The sequence below is a fragment of the Aedes aegypti genome, chromosome 2 (genome assembly GCF_002204515.2).
Source record: "Aedes aegypti strain LVP_AGWG chromosome 2, AaegL5.0 Primary Assembly, whole genome shotgun sequence".
Classification (NCBI taxonomy): Eukaryota; Metazoa; Arthropoda; class Insecta; order Diptera; family Culicidae; genus Aedes; species Aedes aegypti.
In genome coordinates, this window is record NC_035108.1 from 135,443,637 (window position 1) to 135,463,959 (window position 20,323).

Here is a 20,323-nt window from a genome sequence, read left to right on the forward strand (position 1 = left end):
TTTTAAACGCAAGACACAAAAATATCATTTTATTTTACTGTTACTGGATTCCTCTAAGTATTTTACTAAGAATTCTACTAAGTTATTTAGATTCCACCAAATTTTTTCACTTGAATTGCTTCAGGAGTAACACTGTTACAGGGAAACTGTTATCGTACATTTTAGGAATCAATTCAAAATTATTTCTTCTTGATTTCATCTTCTCTTTTTTGGGATACCGTCAAGACTAAAGAATCATTACTCCTAGTGTTTTATTCTAGGAATTTTCCACTGATTTCTTTGGAGGAATACAATTGTAGATTTTAAGTGAAATACATTTAAGGATTTTCACAAAAGTTCTTTGAAAATTATTCAAATATTTTCTCATAAATTCTTTCTGATATACTTTCTAGGATTCTTTCAGAATTAACACTAACAAGTGCTCCAAGAATAAAATATTATTATTAGATCACCAAAGTTCCTACAGAAATTCCTGCTCTGTGGATATTAAGAAATTCCTAACCGCTATTTACTCATGTGCTCTGCCTTGCATTCCCTTTAGCATAATTTTGAAGATTCCTCCAGAGTTTTATCCAGAGAATGATTCATGAAATTTCCCAAGTAATGCTGAAAATCATTAAAGAAGATTCTTCAGGAATTTCAGAAAACTTCAGAAAATGTTTCAGAAAGTTCTCCAGGATTCTTATTTAGTTTTCTTTTACTAAGAAATTTTCTTGCAGAAACTTATGACGTCCAAGAAGTTAAATCTTGTTAAATTTCCTTTGGATTCGGCAGATTAATGTTTGGCAGTGAGTTTTCGGCTTGCTCATTCGGCTTGAAGGCCGCATATTGAGCATCACTTTTCTATACCATTTTGAAATTAATTCTAGCGGATTTTTTCATCCATATTTCTATGGAAAATCTTATTGAAGGCTTAGTCGATAATCTGTTTCGAAAAATGTCATGGTTTTTGTGTACAGCAATTAATTTCAGCTGTTTCTGTGTGACTTTTTGAATGTAGTCAATGCAAGAAGTATAATATTGACGATCCAAATTAAAATAGGCGAATTGTATAAAATAGTCCTATCCTACGGAAATCTGCTTCGAAATGGATAGTTCAGAAGTCTGGCCATCATTTGGTTTCATAATGATGTAACAACGTCCAAATGCAATAAAAAATGGATTCAGAATTATATGCCTTCTTTAAAATTCTACCTGGTCATATATGAAACTGCTTATGCGAAAAGCCCGTACGCGAAACGTCTTTATGCAAAATATCTTTATACGAAATGGGTCACCCCTGTTTTCAAACCTGGAGGAGATCAAAACATAACACTCTGGTCTGGTTAAATTCTTGGAACTCTTGGAGATATCTAATTTCGGAAATCTCTTTATGAATTTTTAAGTAACTCATTTATAAACACTTAAAAAACTTCAGGGAGAAATATCAGAAACTCGCAGGAACTTTTATAAAATCATCTTAAAGGGTGTCCCCGATGAAATTGCCATACACAAAACTGATTCACAAAATTCGAGTTTTCAACCGATTGCCATCAAATTTTCAAGGATTGAAAAATAACTATTAAACTTCATTTTACCATTTTACTCGTATTTTATTTACAGTCCATATGCAAATGCCCGCACCTTGGCCTTAACCCCGGCCATAAAATTGTGCACAACCTGTGAATCAACCGTTTTTTGCATGTAAACCCATACTTTCTTCAGTTCCTCGACTGTCTTCACTACCTTAGATCGTTTAAGAAGGTGCTGCTTCATAATCGCCCAGTACTTCTCGAGCTCCGGAGTGTTGGGAGGGTTGACCATTTTCGACACGAAATTGACCTTATTGTCCGCATACCACTTCAGCACGTCCTTGGAGTAGTGGCATGAGGCCAAATCCGGCCAGAAGATTGTTGGGACGTTGTGGGCCTTCAGGAGAGGAAGCAGCCGCTTCTGGAGGCACTCTTTCATGTACACCTGTCCGTTCATCGTGTCCTGGGTCACGAAAGATGCACTCCGCTTCCCGCAAGTGCAGATGGCAAAACCAGGAATTTCTTCGCAAATTTGGACATCTTCTAAGTGCGGACATGCTCCGGAACGCTGAACTTATCCTTGGCCGTGAAAAACAGGTTGCCGGGAATCTGTTTGAAGTCGGCCTTCACATATGTTTCGTCGTCCATGATGCAGCATTCAACTTTCGTCAGCATGTTGAGGTACAACTTCCTGGCACGGGTTTTGGCGGACTTGTTCTGCTTCTCGTCGCAATTAGGGGCCTTTTGTACCTTGAACGATCGAAGCCCGGCCTTAGCTTTGGCCTTCTGGACAAAACTTCGGCTTAGGTGCAGGTTCTTAGCCATATGCCGAACGGAGGCGTTCGGGTTTCGGTTGAAGACCCCAACTACGCGGTTTTGATTTTTGGTGTTGTACGGAATACATTTTTCTTCACTTCTGGGCTTCCGATCGGTGGTCAATCGTTCCTCGAACTGCTTAATCACTCGCGACACCGTGGAATTCGCGATTCCCAACGTTTTAGCGATGCAACGATGCGAGAGATCCTTGTTCTCGTGATGAATGCGGAAGATTTTATCATGCACGAGCTGTTCTTTCGACTCCATTTCCGCGAGTTTTGATCACAAGACTTTAAAACTTGCAGGATGTAAATAATGCACTATGAACTAAATCTACCCAAATTTTCATTAAATTCTACCCAACGGTTAAAAAGTTAGAGCAATTTCATAGTGTGGCAATTTCATCGTGGACACCCTTTATGTACCTGGAGTAATTCCTACAACAATCCGATAAGGAATGCTTAGTTAAATAATCAGGGATAATTCCTTTACTTTCCTTCCTAAGTCTGAACAATTTTGTAAACTTCATTGAAGAAAGCCAATGATTTCTTGCGGAAGGCAATACTCATCGATATTGTCAGTGAAATTTTTGATGTGGTGTAAATTCTGTATTAATTCCTAAAGGTCAATTTAATTACAGACACAGTTTCTGCAAGAATTAATTGTGGAGTTTTCGCTGGTATCATTAATCAAACTTTTTGGTTAATTTTTGATCATACAGTGGCCCAATTTCATATTCGTACAGGATACTGATTCCACATCAAGTTAGTAAAAAACTATTAAATGAAGTATTGAGCTACAAATACTTTCTCCACATTGAAGGTAATAGGTGTCATCTATTGTTTGCCAATCACAAAATGTTTCCATTTACATTCATCTTTGGATTATTAGAAAAGTATTGAATTGATGTCTAAAATTCACCCAATTCCATATTCGTACACCTACCAAAATTCAAACGCACAACGTTCAAAACTAAATTTAGAAGCTCTATTTGATTACTGAAGTGCTTTATTATGATGTTCAGATGTAGTGAAATACATTTGGACAATTTATTAGTGGACATATATAAAATTTAGGTAAAATTATGAGAAATGCCAGTTTTCCAATGATTTTTGCTATAAAATCCAATAATTCGAACAATTACGTTTATTTTTGTCATTGGATCCAATCTATAGATTATACTCGTAAGCTCTGATAGAAATTTAGTTGAAATATATACACTTAACAGAAATCATAAACAGTTATTATCCCTTTTGAGTTCAGAAAATTGTTGTGCCATAAGTTCAAAATTCTTCTAAAATTATATTTTTAATCAATGTAAACCAAATTTTCATTCTAAACAACAGGTAAATGTTAATTTCGAATTTGTCTGTAAAAATAATTTGAACTACGAACTTCGTTTTACAATAAAGTACCCTAAACTACGCTGTACATACCTCCATATAATTGATGTCATCGTAATATTCAATTATCTTTGAAATAATATATAAATTATATTCAAAATAACACCCTATTTTGCAATTTATTGATTTTATAAGAAAAAAACAAAATAACTTGAATGAGCAGAAAGCATTGATACACTATTTAATAGAACATATCCTGTTGTTTTCATCATTTTAAAAACATGTTTGTGTTGCGGTTATGGCAATAATATTTATTCTTTAAATCTCTATAATCATATTTGGTAGTAAAATGTAAATTAAAAATGATAATTACGCAATGTTTTGATAGGAACATTAACTATGGATTGTGTATATACATTTAGGAGCCAAACATAAAGAAATTGACTAAAATTTTTGGTTTTGGATTTGTTATAAACATTACATTACCTAAGATTCAAAAGTATAAGTTGTCGATATCCACTCTTAGCTACTCTAAAACTGATTATAATTTTTTGAAACTTGTGCAATATTCGCAATTATCATTCTTAAGGAAGTGATGATGAAAAAAATGCAATTTATTGTTCGACTTACCGAATATTTTAGCAAAAAACATGGGAAAACTGGTATTTTTCTTAAATTTACTTAAGTTTCAAATATATCCGTTTATAAATTTTCCAAATGTATTCTACTGCATCTGAACAACACAACGAAGAGCTTAAGTAGTCATCTAGTCCATTAAAAATTAGTTTTGAATGCTGTATATTTCTTTTTTGTTAGGTGTACGAATATGGAATTGGGTCAATTATAGACACAATCTCAATACTTTTCCATTATTCCAAAGATTTAAGCAAATGAATACAGTTTGTCATTGCCAAACAATAGATGACACATATAACCTTCATTATTGATAAAGTATATCGAAGTCCATGCACCATTTAATAGTTTTATACCAACTTGATATGAAAACAGTGCCCCGTACGAAAATGAAATTGAGCCACTGTATGTCATCTAGAATTTCAAGAGAAATTTTAAGAAAATTGATTTTCGATGGATCTTTTGAAGTAGTTGTGGCAAATTCGCGAGAGAGTTATCTGATTCAATTTCTTGAAAATTATTCAGGAAAAAGGATGGTTTAAGGAAAAGAAAATTAATCTTGAAGTGATTCTGAAGAAAGAAATCCTCAAGCGTAATTATGGATTAAGTTTAAGAGATAATGTTTGAATAACTTTTCTAAAAATAGGCGGAAAAATTCTCAAAAATGGCTTTTTAAATTAAATTTCAAACGAATTCTTACAAGCTTTCCAGTATATTTTCGATAGAATTACTTAAAAAAATTCTCGATGTAATTCCTTCTATTTTGATAAAAAAAAAGTTTTCTTAAGATTCTATAGATGAGTTCATATAGGTGTTTTGAGAAAAATTCTTTGTAAATTTCATGGAAAATTCTCGAATGAAATGAAGGATGAACTTCTGGAAAAAAATAATATCATGCTGGGGACTCGATGCAGAATTTTGTGCTACTCGCAAGAAGAAATTCTGCAATAAATTTTAAAATTGGTTATTATATGAATGACTAATTTTTAGTTGGACTCTAAAAATTGAGCATGAATTTGAGCATGGATGACCGCTGCGTAAGGCGGTCATTTAATTTAATTGGAAATGTTGACCCCTCCCACCCTCCGTAACGCTTTTTGTTTGAAAATTTTATATTTTTTTGTATGAGGCGTAACGCTTGAGCCTACTCCCCCTAGAGCGTTACGTAAATTGTGGACGGCGCCTAGATGCACTTTGATCACAACAATCAAAGTTACACAAAGATTTAATGAATAGGGCTTGCGATTAACTTACCATTCTCAATGTGCACATCTTTTTCTTCTTTCTGGCATTACGTCCCAAATGGGACAAAGCCTGCTTCTCAGATTAGTGTTCTTATGAGCACTTCCACAGTTATTAACTGAGAGCTTCCTTTGCCGATTGACCATTTATGCATGTGTATATCGTGTGGCAGGTACGAAGATACTCTATGCCCTGGGAATCGAGAAAATTTCCTTTACGAAAAGATCCTCGACCAGCAGGATTTGAAGCCACGACCCTCAGTATGGTCATGCTGAATAGCTGCGCGTTTACCGCTACGGCTATCTGGGCCCCCCGTGCACATATCGAGAGTTAAAAGTTTAAAAATCAATCACGGCGCCGGCCACGCCCAATACGATCAGACAACCATTGGTACTAGAGACCGAATATACCTCTGCATCTCCACAGTTGTCATGGAAAGGATACTGGATTTGTGGGATAAGGTGGTGGCAAGCTACACATTTGAAGTACCAAATATTTCAGTTGGACTCCACAAATTTAAAAAGTTCATCATGACGCAATTTTACATATACATGAACTCTAAAGACCATCTTTCAAAAATTCATCTTTTTTTCTCAGTTAGCCAGGCAACGTCCCCTTGCCCCCTTCCTCTGACTACACCCATGGAAAATCAGGATTTTCAGCATGAGTTAAATAACGCATCAGAAGTGTTGGTCCAGAAGAGCTCGATTTTGTGCGAATCGTAGTTATTTAATTTTGTGTAAATTTGTTTATACATGAGCTCGTTCCATGTTATTATTTCAAACTGATGGTCCCGGAAAACGTTGTATTGCCTTTTATTTGGCTGTCTTATATTGCTCTGCAGGATTTGCATGCAAACTGACAATATTGTTTTGTTCGTTTTCTTGTTTGATATTTACTACTTTTTGTGCACACAAATCGGAAAGCTTCACAAACACTTTAGTGAAAGAATTTTCAAAATCTGGTAGCCCGTTCAAAAGTTATTCAGTTACATACAAACACCACCCCATTTTTATTTATATAGATAAACAGATGAATAAAATGTTGGGCGAATGACCATAATGGTTAATTCCCAGTAAAAAAAAAAAAAAAAGATGAATAAAATATGATAAAAACAGTCCTTTCCTTTGAAAAATGTATTGTTCAAAGCAGTATTGGTTTGAAATCAATTTCGGATGCTCTGGGGAAAGTAGTCAACAGATCCTTAACAAAGTTCAGTACGGAACGACCTATGATTTTCCGGTTTTATTATACCTGTACGGTAATTTTTACCATTAATCTTAATTTTTGCAAATATTTTCATTATACGCAATCAGTATATTTCCGTACAGAAGAATTCCTTTCCCCAATTATATTTCGAGGACAATAATCGTAACCATGCAATTCGCCAATTACCCGTAAGAGTACCAAGCAGCATGTGGCAAAAACAAAAACACAAACAGATATCAAGCCGGTTCCGTTGATCACCGAAACACCGCGGGAAGCCCGGGTTGTAAAAAGTACAGCATACAGATTGGCCCATCGGCGATCTTACCTTCATTTTGATGATTTTCTCCGCTCACGGCGCCGCAAAATGTTCAGATCAGCAAAATGTGAAGGCAACGATACCGAACCACTCTCAGCTTCAAGAATCTGCTTTACGCCGATATTGAGTATCCTTGGATGTAACAAACTGTGTATTTTCTCTTCGCGTTTTTTTCTGCCGTCCGACGGAAGGTTACACAATAATCTCGATTTTTAAACGAACGCGAAGGCTTTAAAACTTCCACTTTCACTACATTGCTTAAGGATTTTCTTCCTCTTGATTTTACCACAATTCGATTTGCTTCAGAGTCGAAGGATCACGCATACCTTCGATGGTAAGTGGTTTACTTCACTTGCACTTGTGTTGTTACACTTCTCTTTTCGCAGTGCTGTTTTTTTTGTAATAATCAGGGCATCTGATGTTCATATTCGTCAACATCAGATGATCACTCGCTCTATATTTACTAGTTTGATTCCAGAGGAAATAACTAATTTTAATTCAAATGTCACCCCACAACCGAACACAATCTTACACCGACAGTTTCCGATTCCTACTGATGCCCTATTAACTGCCAAGGCAGAGATGTACCTCAATCACTTTTACTTCTGTCTTCGAATGAACTAAAATCCCTTTGGATGAGATGAGACCACACGAGCATAGATGATGGTACTATGATAAGTCCATAGTAATCTATTTCTCGTTGTTCAAAATCATTCCATTCGTTCCACTCCACACTCGTCTTTGGTTTCCCTTACTTCTATGCTTCGTCCTCTCTTCACTGATTTTTTTTTTAAGAATTCTCACAATGGTGTTTTGTATTTTACGACTCTTCCATCAACTTAATGATAGCTGTAACGATTCGACGAAAACTTCACAAAACAACCAATTTCAAGTCGATTCTCCCAAGAAGTCAGCACAATGCATTGCCTTTGTCCCTGCCGCCTAAGGATGTTCCGAATCAGGTCCAACCGGTAGTCAGGTAGAAATATCCTTCCATTGTTATCCTTTTTCCTATCGCGATCTTCTACATTCCCGCAACGCTGGAATTCCACTTCGTTACGAAAAAAACCTCAAACCGATTTTCGTTACGATCGTTATTATCAAGTATACTCTATTGAACTCGCGAATACAACCGCCACAGCAAGACTGAATGGCGGGTCGCCCAAATTTGGAAGATCTGGTTACCAAACATCTTAACAACCATAAAGACTCCACGCAACTCCCAAGCCACGATCTCTTGGAGGAGCCCCGAATGTCGCTCTTTCTCCAAGTCAATAACAACGCCAAGCACGGCGTGCACATTGAGGGAGAAATTAGCATCGGAGCGCCCGCACCGAGAGAAAGTACCAAACGGAGATCTGCGGTGTGCTCCGTCTTCACACTGTGGGTCAGAAATCAAAATTTCCTGACAAAATTCCAAATGGCTTCAACATAAACAAAAATCAACTTTAAGCTCATATTAACATAAACATTCATTCAAAAGTCGTATACGGAGGATTGAGATGCATTTTTAACTGGATTGGGGTAAATGTTAGGATTTTTTCGAATACTAGTGGCAGTTGTAGTACTAGTCATTTATCTTCACTTACGTTTCATATTACGAAATACATTAGTTAATTTCACAATAAAAAAATGTGTTGTCTAAAGAACCAAAAATACAAGTATTCACTTATATTACGGTTTCTGTATTCATTGCTGTTTTTAAAATATCATAGCATATCATGTTTGCAATATTGGATGTTAAAAATTCGTTATATATCAATTTCAGTCTTCTTGTATGCATGTATGGATTTATGTGCTTATTGTACACTAGAAATCAGTCCCTAACTTTTTGAGTTAAATAATAAGGTATGCGCACAGCAAAATCCAGCTACGAGTTTTTAGCTAAATATTTTCAGTTTGTCATAATGCAACTAAACCAATATCAGTAATACAAGCTGATTATATGCCTTACCATTTACAAATACAGCGGCAATTCATCGGCGAAGAAAGTGTCTTCGGTTGCTCCGACGTCTACAACAGATCCACCCAAAACAGCCTGAAACATTTAGCGAAATTCCAAGCAGCCCAAGCGGAAGTGCGAAAGGAGATTAAAGAAGCGAAAAAGAAATTGTAAGAAAGCTTCGTAGGGAAGATATCTCGGAACAGTACAAAGACCGACGCACGGTTAACATACTGCGTGGAAATCGGCAGAGACGCTCAGTTGCTCTCAAACGGCCAAATGGATTCACGGACAACTCCGAAGAAGTAGCGGAAGAACTGGCGACGTACTACGGCGAGAGATCGGCAACGTCTAGCTACCCTCCGTCATTTTAGATGGCGAAAAAGGCAACTGAGAGTGAGAGTTCATAGATGTTTCGTCTAATATCTTCGACGCGTTTCACGTTGATATTACCCTAACCGAACTTCTGTGGGCTCTCGACAAAGGGCTAGGTGCCTCGACAGGTACCGATGGGATACCTGCTGCTTCAATGTCGTCCTGTATCCGTGAGGTTTGTACTGCTGGAGCTGCTGAATAAAGTCTGGGCAGCGGTGAGTTTCCTGCCAGCTGGCGAAATGCCCTCGTCGTCCCGATTCCGAAACCGAATTGCTATGATTCCGGTCTTGGTGCCATTCGACCTATTTCGCTGACCAGCTGCATGGCGAAGTCACTCAAACGGATTGTCAACCGCCTTCTAATCATAGAGCTGGATTGGAATGGACGACTTGACAAGCGACAGCACCCTTTCCGTGTGGGACGTGGTATCAGCCATGTTGACATTGCAATTCACAATTTCAAATTGAAAAGAAAACTCAGTCCCGATAGTTCATATTCATCCGGAAAAGTATCACTATATGCGCTGACATACAGAGAGCATGCTGATACTATTTCAGATACGTCAGTGCAATACCGAATGATTTGCTTTAATTCCAAATTGTAACATGATTTACCAATAATCATCAATGACGCGTACACATTTCAATGACGGCCTACTTCGCCTTAAGTCGACAAGGAAAAGCAGTTTGCCTAGGCTACTTCTGCTACATGTGTTAAGGGTTATATGCACTGTACCCACTCTCACCCCGAAAAAATACCATAAGGTGTTCCGGGGAGAGAAGGGTCTGAAACCAAGAGTCGGTGTCGGTGCACTCTATACACCACTTGAGCAGTTCAGCGAGAATTGCTCACCTACAGTACCTGGACTGGTTTTAGTGGGTCATCGTTGGTGCGGCATCCCCACACTCCCTGAGTTGCTCTCTCAGGGGTTTGATTGCAGATTTTCCACTAAAAAAAACGAAGTTTTGAATTAAAGCGGATGGAATTTTTGGTATACAATAACACATGTAATGGAATGAGAAAATCGTATAAAATCATTAGTTTAAAAAAACTTGTTTTGAATGTTTTCCGTGAAATTTTTCTTGCCTGGCCCATAGTACGTTGTCGCCGACGTGATCACGATCTCGAGGATCACAACCGACGAGACCCCCAAACCAAACCAAACCAAACGAAAGTGAGAGCGCAAGTCTTTCTCCCGCTCAACAAGCAAACAAGCCTCCACACCGATTTGGCTGCATGCCGAGATGGGGGCTGATCTCGCAGCCTCAGAGCGCGTCGTCGAGTTGATCGTAAACATTTCGAGTTGACCCGCGGTGTGCCCCCATCAACATCATCGTCTTCCATAGTCTTTAGTCGCTGTTGTTCGTACGTGCTTGCTAAGAGAGGCGAAAGCCCTTCTTTCCCGATTTTGCTTTCGTTTGTTAGATGGATGGTTGTCGGATGATTGCGGATGGGTTGTGGGAACATCGTTTCGCAGAAAGGGAACCTGTTGCTGGCTTTGTTGCTACCAGGTATTTTGTTGGCAGGCGTTACGGAATGTTGAGATAGGTCAATATCGGCGAGCAGAATTGGATGATCATAGGAATAAGAGGAATCGGTTTTTCAGGTGTGGTGAAGGCGTAGCTTTGTTGTTTATGTTTTTTTTTTGCGGGAATGACTGTATCAACATATACCATCGACTCAAGTGTTTTATGATGCTTGTATTTATTTAGTTATTACGAACAAAAAGGAATCAAAATAAGCAAAAAAAAACCATAATATAAGAACAAAATTTCATAACAAAAAATCTTTTGGCGTCAATCTAAAGATTTAAAGCTCAACTATAAGGAAAATGTATGAAAAGAATTGAAATTTCAGCGAAAGCTTAATTATTATTGACATGACTTTTTGACAAGATTTTTAGTTGAAATTCACCAAAACGATTATCGTTCTAATCGAAAAATTTAAGTTTTTTTTTTCCAATCTACTGATTCATTACAACCATTGGCAACGGCACTTTACACGATAAATTATTACGAACAATTGACTCAACGCAAAAAAACGTACCATGCCATTTATTTATCTTCAAAGATCTAGGTATTTATTTTGCATAACTCGTTGCAATTGACTTTTCAACAGCTGATTGGAGATTTGAAAATTTTCATAAATAGACATTGGATAGGCAAAGGTTAAATTTTATACAACAAAAACCTATTTTCGTACAAGTTTTGACTTCGAATCTTACAAACATAAAATAATGTTTCAGTATATCAATTTAAGGTGAAGATGAATCGATGACGGAGATGAACCAGCCATACCGTAAGGCGGAGTGACATTGGACCATAAGGGTGACTTTGGGCCAAGGTTTTTACAGCAAGCTAATGCCAGAATAATGAAAACAATGTGTCAAGCTTCAAGAATACGTTATAAATAGCCAATAAATGGTCATAGATTAGTTTGTTGACATTCCTACTAGCCATGAGATGCATCGAAAGAGGCGGTCAAAGTCACCCCCTAGGCCCATTGTCACCCCGCACGGCGGTAGGGCTGAACATCTCCTTAATAAAGATAATAATAATGATTGATGAAATATCGGCAACGCAGTCTTTTCTGTTAAAAACGAGTTTTATTATTTAACCCGACGTTTCGACGCTGGTATGGCGTCGAAACGTCGGGTTAAATAATAAAACTCGTTTTTAACAGAAAAGACTGCGTTGCCGATATTTCATCAATCATTGAAAATACAGTCGAACTCTCAGCAGAAAAGATAATAATAATAATAATCCTGACGTAGCAGGTGCCATTATTGTCTAAATTTGGAACATCACCAGCACTTATGAAGTAAGGATTCCTGTTTGTACCAAGCAGTCATCTGATTAATTCCTTGTGTACGCGCAGCTGATCTGGCGATACTGGAGTAGCAACAACGGGCAGCGAATGAAGCTAAAGCTCAACCCATAACGTGGGTAGATCACCTTTTCGTGGTGCGTTATGGGGTAAAATTCTGACTGCTTCAAACAAATAGAACAGGATATTATAGTAATCAAAGGAAAGTTTTTAAGTTCTTGTTACATTTTTCAACCTTGTCGAAAGTGACAAGTCTCAGTTCTCCTAGTTGCTGAGAATGATCTTGAGACAAGGAAAAAAATGAGTCGAATACAACAGTTTGTTTTCTAATCTTTTATTTATTTAGTTCTCTAGTTTGAAGAAGTAAGGACTAGGATTCTGATGCATGGACAATATCGGTGTAATTTCTTGGCTTTATCAAGGGCCTGTGGAGAGTGTTTCCTACACATTCTTCAAAGGGTATATATAGCGGAAGCTTTCAATTAGAATTCTTTCCTGCGATCAAGTTAGGGATTACAACTGTAAAAAAACGAATATTGGTCGCAGTGGTTTGATCCGAAAGGAAAAAAAACACACAAGCTCTTTGTTTTTGAATTACTTTCATGTTATTTTCAGGACATTACACTCTTTAGAGCTTACAGTAACGTTTTTTTACACGCGGGATACGTGCCGTGTAAGAAAATTCCGCGCAAAAACAACCGTGGTAATTCCGGAATCCGTGGAAAAAAAAGTTCTAATTCTGTAATCCGTATAAAATGTACCGTGTTAATTCTGAAATCCGTGTGAATAAGACAAAAAGCCGTGTTAATTCCAAAATCCGTGCAAAAAAGTGGCTTGTAAATTCCGAAAGCCGTGTAAAAAAAGCGTGCAAAAAAACCGTGTACCGTTAAGTCACCAGTCACCGTGCGGCCTCCATTCACCGTGCACATATGCAAATTCCTACAGAATATTCATACAATTTTCACAAATTATTATTTTTTCAGCAAAATAAGATAAAACTGATGAAATGAAGTAGTTCTTGTCACAAAACATTTTGAAAAACCTAGTTTATGTAGTTAAAATCAAGTAAATTCTGTTTGATAATGGGATTTTTTAACACTCTTAGAAGAAACGCCAAAAATTCACATTTTTCATTTAAGTATTAAATTTTTAATAACTTCAATAAGTTTTCGCTGTAGATACTTTTAGTAAGATGTATTTCATCTTATGATCCATGAGAATTTATTTAAAATAGATTTGTTTATTGTGTTTCAGTCGAAACACGAATGCATGGTGAATGGACCCTATTAAATATGTATGGTTCCTATTACCGTGCATTAGTGTAAAAGGCTTGATATTATTGGGTAATATTGGATTTATTGTTATGTCGTGATTTTACTACTCCATATATAGTTTTTAGGCGTATATGAAATGGTTTGGACAATACAGTCAAACCTCCTATAACGATTTTTATGAAAAAATAATTATTTAGCTAATTTTTCAGCATTCTTTAGATTTTGTTGTTTAATAAGATTTGAATACCCTTAAAAATGAGTGCGCACACTACTAGCAACATAGTAGTTGCTTCACCAGCAACGTTTTCTCAAAACACAAAATTAAATCATGAAGAAAACTATACGCACGGTAAATGGTGCACCACTGTGCACGGTAGGGGAACTGGGGGTAATATGCCCATAGGGGGCAAAACGCGCCACCCTCGATTTGGGCGAATGGTGTGGTTTAGAATACTTTTTTTAGCCCTAGGTTACAGCAAATGGATAAAAATGCTTCTATTGATAATTTTTTATGTGTTTTTCTCAAGAAAATCGATAAAAACGTATAAAAACGTTTTTCGCTGTTTTCGTTGCAATTTTGTGCGATTTTCAAGGTCATTTTTTAGGTCGATAAACAACCAAATTTTCAAAACTATCGCCGAGAGCCAACTTGTGCACTGTCATAGTTTGTATTACATGCAAAAAATATGTTCAATTTGTCCTAAAAAAGCTTATCGAAGGACCTAAACTTTAATCAACTCTGGGGGCAAAACGCCCACCCCTATTTCATAACACTAAAACAGCCGTTGGAATTCAAATTCTACCAAATGTAATGCCATACCGTCGGACGGGGCTACTTTTGATTCCAGGGGCTACTTTGGACACTCACCTTTTGTATTTATTAGCAGCGTAAATATTAATCTGAACGATTTTGTGTCTTCAGCACTTTTATTAACCAATATATGCTCTACCACTAGGCATGATTTTTTCTTGGAACAACATCAAGAATAACAGGATAAACAAGAAAGCATTTCAAAAAAGCCCGAATAAATATTCACAAGGTATAAAACATTGGCTATACAAACATTGTTTGAATTTTACCCATGTCTTGGAAACTTATTGGGAGCATCACAAAACTATCAAATCGTCATGTTTCATGAAAATCTTGTGATTTGTTTTGCTTAATATTGTTGTTTTATTAAAATAATTGATCAAAGGTCTTATTTTTGCGACTTATATTTTATTATAATGTTTTGGTTTGTGTATTTTACAACATCAAAAAAATAAAATAAATGTTTGTAAAAGTGAATAGACATAAACACATATATTTCAAAACGTACCAATGCCAAATTCACAAAATAATCTCTAAAAAAAACTATTTTTCGTCATATTTTACATGAATTTGTAGTACAGAACAGTTGCATCCTTCAAATGCCTAAATTAAACTAATCTTAAGCCAGCTCTAAACTGCTAAGAAGCTAAAAGCATATTACAAAAGCATACTTACTTCTTTACGATCCTGCTAAACTTTACTTCATAGATTGCGTTTTTAATGAAAATTACTTACTGATATTAAATTAGTTACCGGTATTAATGTGATCCTTCAACATATCGTTCATATAGCAGAAGAGAAATGAAAAAAAAAGAGTTTCTGTACATAACTCATTTATCATCGCAGTACCTAGTAGTTACGTCGTTCGTTTATGTCAACTTGAAAATCGAGCACTCGTAACTGATAGTTCCAATTTAAGAGGAAGTTGAAAATTTAAGTTTCATACTGCAAATTGAGAATAGTGAATGGCATGTTTCGTTGAAATTTGTTATATATGTGTAATTGATTCTAGCTTTGCAATTTTCTACATTAAGTTTATCAATGAAAAACGTTCCATAACATCACAGTGGACGACAATCTATGAATCAGTTTGAAAGTTATAAGGAAAAATCATTTCATTAGCAAATTGTGAAAATGTCCAAAGTAGCCCCTTTTTTGTCATGAAGGACACATTTTTTTCGCTATTCAAGCATTTTTGTTATTTCTTGATGGATTTGCCTCATATTTTGCACATTTGTTACGTACATATACAATTTAAATATAGGCAAAAATTATCAACATCTATCCATAATTCTAAGAGTTACAAATCCTCAAAGTTAAAGAATGTGGAAATAATGTCAAAAGAAGCCCCGTTTGACGGTATTGAAGTTACGCGCAATTTGAAACCTTACAAATGTACATTTTTCGCATCAGCATGTATACTATTATTGAACAATAACATCTGAACAAACGCCCGGATGTATGCAACCTATAAACAAGCATGGTTGTGTGCGTACGTTTACAGCATGGATAACGCCGAACTGAAGCGGGGCGTTTTACCCCGCAAAACAATACATATGCAGTTAAGCAAGCATTTTTTTAAAATTAGTTTTTAAACACCAGAAAAGCTAAAATAAATAGTTGTTTCGGCTATTTGAAAGAAAACATGTTTGTTTATCCGACCATAATTTGAAAAAAGCTGAAAATAATGTTTTTCACATCTAAAATCGCTGTTTTCCTTAACGTGGGCAAATTACCCCCAGTCCCCCTAAATGGTGACATAGACAGGGTACCAGGCGACCTTAACATGAGATTTGTAAACATAACTTTTGAGTAATTTTTTGTTATGCATCACTAATTTTAGATTTTCCCCTGAATTATGGTACAATTACACGCTTTGTAGTATTCGCTTTAAGTGATTTGAAAAAAATATTTGATTTTTTGAATTGCAAATTTTTCTTAAATGCACGGTGAATGGTAGCTTGACGGTATTTAACAACAAATACGCAACTATGTTATCGTTGAAACAAATTGAGCAGCAATTATAGAGTTTCATGGGATAACCCCCCTTTATCTTATGCAAAAAAAATGAGAACCAACCCCAACAGAACTTAATGTAAAACCCTATTAGAACCTGATTTAAAATAAAAAAAAAACGTTTCAGTTGGGAAATTTTAAGGAGTTGTGGAGTAGGTAGTCCTTTTTTCGAAAATGTAAAATGTTAGAAGTACGTCATTGTAAAGTACTCGTTTTGGTAAGAAAAAATCAGGTAAAAATTTGAGGTCCGTGCGTGAACGCTAAGTGGTCTTCCAGCCTTTAGGGCCATCACGTGTAAATGCCCCCCGAGAGCAAAATCGAGCTCGCTGCTCTAATGTACGCAACATGAGTACGAAAAGCCACTAATGTCAAATTCTCTTGCGCGCGTTGATAGTCAGCACAGAAGTGTATTTTATTTGCAAATATGAATGTTATGTCAACTAGTTAGTTCAAAAGATTTACATTGCATAAAGCACGATATTAGTTTGGGCTAGTATCACATAGTTGAGTAAATGTTGACGAAAAATGAGAAAGAGGTTATTTTTACCCGATCTGATCAAGTGATCGGAATTACTGCCGAATGGTGGACAATTCCGAAAATTCCAAAAGTCCTCGTACTTCTAGACAAATGTACGGGTCCATTAAAACTTAAACAAAGACCACCCGATGAAAATGATCAGAATGGAAACATTTTGAATTTCTGTTTTTTTACTGAGTAGACACGGGTTGGAGCATGCACTTTATTACTAGCCCAAACTAATATTATATTTTATATTATGAGCATCTCTAAAATAGTATACGCTGACATAAAATTCAAAACTATAAAGAAAATCTTTGCTTACTATCAACGTGCGCAGGAGAGTTTGCTACAAGTGGCTTTTCGTACTCATGTTGCGTGCACTAGAGCAGCGAGCTCGATTTTTCACGCGGAGTCATCTACACCTGATACCTTTGGGGCCTTAGGAGGACCACTTAGCGTCCACGTACGGACTTTTTTTTTTACCAAAACGAGCACTTTAAAATGACGAATTTATATCATTCCACATTTTCGAAAATAAGGGAAGGCCTAATGTGGTTTACTATTTGAAACAAAAAAAAAATGACGCAATCAAACCACTCCGAGAAATTTTATTCTTTTTTCGGGTACCTTTACAAAATCAATAATTAGTTTGGTTGCTCAATTATTTACCTTGCCACTCTGAGCTACCCAATAAAACCAAGTTTTTGAATAACGGAGTTGGAGAGAACCAGAACCTGTCGAGCTAAAGGTGGTTGCTTTAGATCCATGTCGATTTTACATCCTATTGGTGTGATTTGGGTTTGGTTTGAGGATTTTCAATATTGGTAGATTACATCCGCTACAAAATTCCATGTTTTAGACCACCTTTCAGGCAGATATCGTGTCATAAATGATTATAGTATCTCATTCCCATCGTTAATAATATTATTTTTTCTCTCTTTTCCAGGTACGTCGTTTCGTTATCATTACTTCAGATCTCAGGTTTGACCATAAGCGATGGACGGAATTGTTTCCTAATAAATTTATAATGAAAATCACAACTCTCACCACAAAATCTTAATAGTTGATACAAACAATATAATTGAAACATATTACGAATAGTCATACGTAACCTTCGTATATCATCCGATTTTAGAAACTGGACATATTTGGATGGTCATTTAAAATTTACCAGAAGGTTAAAAAACAATACTAATAAATCATGTATCATGTATTTCAATAATATTTTTATGATTTGATTTTTGTTTATCAATTCGTGACGTTCACGTCTATTGTTTGAATTTTAATCAATAACATATATTCAGATGGATCTCTTTTCAAAAATATGTTGATTTATAATTCAAAGCTTATGTATGAACTGGTTAGATGTTTCAGTAATTCGGATCAATCTAACTGACCATTATAGTGTGAAATCTGGTTGGCGGTCATTGCAGGAGTGTTGACATTGACACCTCTCACTATGTTTTTCCTATTTTCTAAATTTCCCTGAAAGGGTCAAACTCGTTAGCGTACGGAGCATCTCATATCTCTGCTATGGTGCCGCCACTGCAGCACACCACAATTCACAGCTTAATCCATTTCTCATAATTACCCCCCAGCTTCCGAAAGGCACAAAACAAACCCCACATCACGAGTAAAAGTTTTGCCTTCAAACGAGACCCTCGTTCGGAGCTTATCTAACTCGCCTCAAGTAGCTGACGCTGACTAAGTCGCGCTCTTCTAACGAGTCCCGCTTCATTTGCACTCTCTTTGCGCTAAGAGATTTTTCGAGCCTCGGACCATTCGGAAGAAACAATTTGTGACTTTTACCGCATCTTTACGACTGCCGAGTCGTAAATTTATCTCCCCTTCCGAAATCAACCGGTTGTCTGTAAGTTACCGCTCTTTTTTCCCGCAGCTGATAAGTCTGGAACCGGGTAGATGAGCTCAGGCAGCATCCGTAGGTCGCGTCTTTGCAATTTGAAGGTCTCACCACCCGTGATCTTGGCCTGGCACTTTTTTTCTACATACAGTATTGGACAATACATTCGCAGCTTTTCCAATTTTACATGCTTAATAATTAACGTTAGAGGGATTTCATATATTTTGAATCGACTTGAATTAAATTTTGACAGAAAGTCAAACAAAACTTGAATGTTAACATATATTTTCGAGTGATTTTTCCAATCACGAGTTTAAAAGCAATAACGCGTTTACAATATTGATTTTGTTGATCAAATTGTTACTAATTTACATAACTTAATGAAAATAATGAACAAATTTTCCTTAGACAGTTTTTGTGTATGGTTTTAGATGAATCGTTTAAAATTGTGCGTCAAAAACTTCAAATAATTTTAATCCATATTACTTTTTACCCGTGATTGAAAAACAAAAATATACTCATAAGTATATTTTGCTATGTATGTCTCTAAAAATTATACTCAAATCGATCCAAAAATAACTGACATCACACCAACCAAAATTGATCATTTTGCACGAAAAAAAAGTGTTGTCCGACACTGTAAGATGTTGTGGTTTAGCTGTTGGTGACTAAAAAGAAGATTGATGCAAGTCTGCTGTAGCTGACTGACATTCAAAAACGGCGGAAAAAATTGCCTTGCAAATCGGCACACTTCATGCTTATGTTTTGAACAAAAGGTGTGTGGTGATGAAGTTTATTAAGTTATTCATAATAGAAGATTGGCGCTTTTGCGGTTGTCTGTTTTCCCTTTTGGAATCGATATGGGATTGTTAATGAAATAGTTTCCGCCGAATTGTGGGAACAGTGCAAATATAGTGCATAGAAGTGCATTGAAATATGCGTTTGGATTAGGAATTTTAGAGAAAAATGACATTTCATAGCTCCAAAACATCATTTTTTCAATCTACTTGTTGCACAATGTTGGGTCCCATAATGCTACCTTGGAGAACACCACTGCCCATAACTGCATAACAGTCACATTCGACATTTTTGACAAATTGGAGTTAATACCGGGGAGAGTCATCAAATGATAAATATTTTCGATCAACTTACTAAAATCTGTGAGTTTGTTCTAGAAAATTCGAAAAAAATACCAAGTTGTTTTGTCACACTGGCAAATGTAACCGCATAACAGTCACATTGAGATTATACATGAGCCTCATAATGTAGTAGCAACGAAATTTATATCAGAATAATTTTCTGTCTATTCACCCAATATGCGGTATGAGTTGTGCAAAATTTTAGCCTCAAATAAGCTCTTTTGAATTCTTAATGATTTTTTGAAATTTTAGTTTCCTCCCATACTGCAGTAAAATACAAACTTGGTACCCCATTTACTCAATGCCTACTTTTGTCGAATGTTACAAATATGCAGTTATGGGCAGACCAGCTCCTACAGCAAGTCTTTTAGACCTGGAGTTCTAATAATCAACCTGAAGTGTACGATTTGACAGATAACATTGAATTGTTCTAACAATGTATGTTGGAAAATTAAAGTTTTTTAATTTTACAATCAAGCCTTCATGCCA

General features: G+C 36.1%; 2 protein-coding genes across 11 annotated transcripts in view; one reads left to right on the forward strand and one right to left on the reverse strand.

The window, feature by feature from the left end:
* LOC5569173 (mucin-5AC) overlaps positions 1-8,688 on the reverse strand; it is a 122,509-nt gene extending 113,821 nt beyond the window's left edge. The window contains exon 1 of the mRNA XM_021842484.1: positions 7,080-8,688. Coding sequence (XP_021698176.1) covers positions 7,080-7,085 — 6 coding nt within the window. The 5' untranslated portion in view covers positions 7,086-8,688. The remainder of the gene's footprint in view (positions 1-7,079) is intronic.
* LOC5577718 (high affinity cAMP-specific and IBMX-insensitive 3',5'-cyclic phosphodiesterase 8) overlaps positions 1-20,323 on the forward strand; it is a 730,891-nt gene that overhangs the window by 541,730 nt on the left and 168,838 nt on the right. The gene's annotated exons all lie outside the window — the stretch shown is intronic.